Source organism: Rhagoletis pomonella, unplaced genomic scaffold (assembly GCF_013731165.1).
Source record: "Rhagoletis pomonella isolate Grant_MI unplaced genomic scaffold, Rhpom_1.0 Rhpom_scaffold_00004, whole genome shotgun sequence".
Taxonomy (NCBI): Eukaryota; Metazoa; Arthropoda; class Insecta; order Diptera; family Tephritidae; genus Rhagoletis; species Rhagoletis pomonella.
Genome location: NW_023458558.1, coordinates 62786868 through 62788042, shown reverse-complemented (window position 1 = coordinate 62788042; position 1175 = coordinate 62786868). Strand labels below are relative to the sequence as shown.

The 1175-nt window shown below is 36.1% G+C and overlaps 1 protein-coding gene across 1 annotated transcript; it reads right to left on the bottom strand.

Moving 5' to 3' along the window:
• Nucleotides 1–238: 238 nt before the first annotated feature.
• On the bottom strand, nucleotides 239–698 carry LOC118738545. The gene has a single exon (XM_036469487.1). It carries the CDS (start codon nucleotides 658–660, stop codon nucleotides 256–258), a length of 405 nt encoding a protein of 134 aa, XP_036325380.1. The 5' UTR covers nucleotides 661–698; the 3' UTR covers nucleotides 239–255.
• Nucleotides 699–1175: the final 477 nt, after the last annotated feature.

Here is a 1175-nt window from a genome sequence, read left to right as displayed (position 1 = left end):
TGTTGTTTTATAGGTATGTATGTGTACCCTTATTTGTATATCTACGCAACAACAATTAAGAAATCAATCACAATAAGCCACAATAATACTTAAGTCATAAGCACTTAACTCTAATTCACTACAAAATAAAAATCCAACAAATGAGCTGAAGATGTTTCATTGAAATATAGCTTATAATTAATTTTTAATTTACTATGATGATGACATACATACATATGTTTGTACATATGTACGAGTATGTTGGTTTGCAGCTTTTCACAGTTTTGCTCCCTTGTGGAATACGCTTATCGCATAGAATTCCGGTAGTCGATATAATTTGAGACGTTGATGACTAAATTGACCATTGGCTAGCGCTTTCACATAGAAAATGTCCTTCATGGTGAGCTCACGCGGCACATTGCTTCCTTCATATAATGCATTGGTGTGCAGCTTTGTTGGGTGGTAGGCTTTACGCTTCAATAGTTTCACATAAATTACGTTATTGTCCTCATCATCAAGCTCCCGTCCCTGCAGTTGTAAATTCCGTGACATCGGATATAGTAGTAATGGTTGAATTGGCAACACTTCGTTTGGTTGTTGTGCGTAGTCCAATGCATTAACTGGCCCTAGAGCTTCGATTGTGGGCAGTGGTGTGCTGGAGGTGGTGGAAAAGTGTGCCATCAAAAATAAGATAGCGCCGGCAATTTGATAATTGGTGAGCTATTTAGTTATAATGAAAGAGAAGCGAGGACGAGATTAATGATAGCTAATAAAAATATAGGTTAATTAAGTGTTGTTTTTTATGTGAAAGTTGTAGTTTTCAAAATATGGCAGACTACGAGAGCCTAGAATTTCATCGTAATAAACTTAATTTTCTTGAGGAACTTAGGCTTGGAAAGTTTTATTATTTCTTTTCTTTCGTTTCTTTTTCGGGTTTAAGTCGGTTTAACTTTTGCAAATGGGTAAGCCAGTGTTTCTCCAGGTACAGCTGTATTATTTTCCACTGCAGTTTAGAAACATTTCCCTCCCGGAGAACATCATACGCTGAAATAAGAATATATGTATGTATCTACATATCCTTTTAACTGTATAAGTTACTGGTTTTACACAGTTGACATCTAACCCGCCAAGGTCAAGAAGCATAAGACATTTTATGTCCATTATTACATTCATCTATAAGACTCGTCTTGACCTGG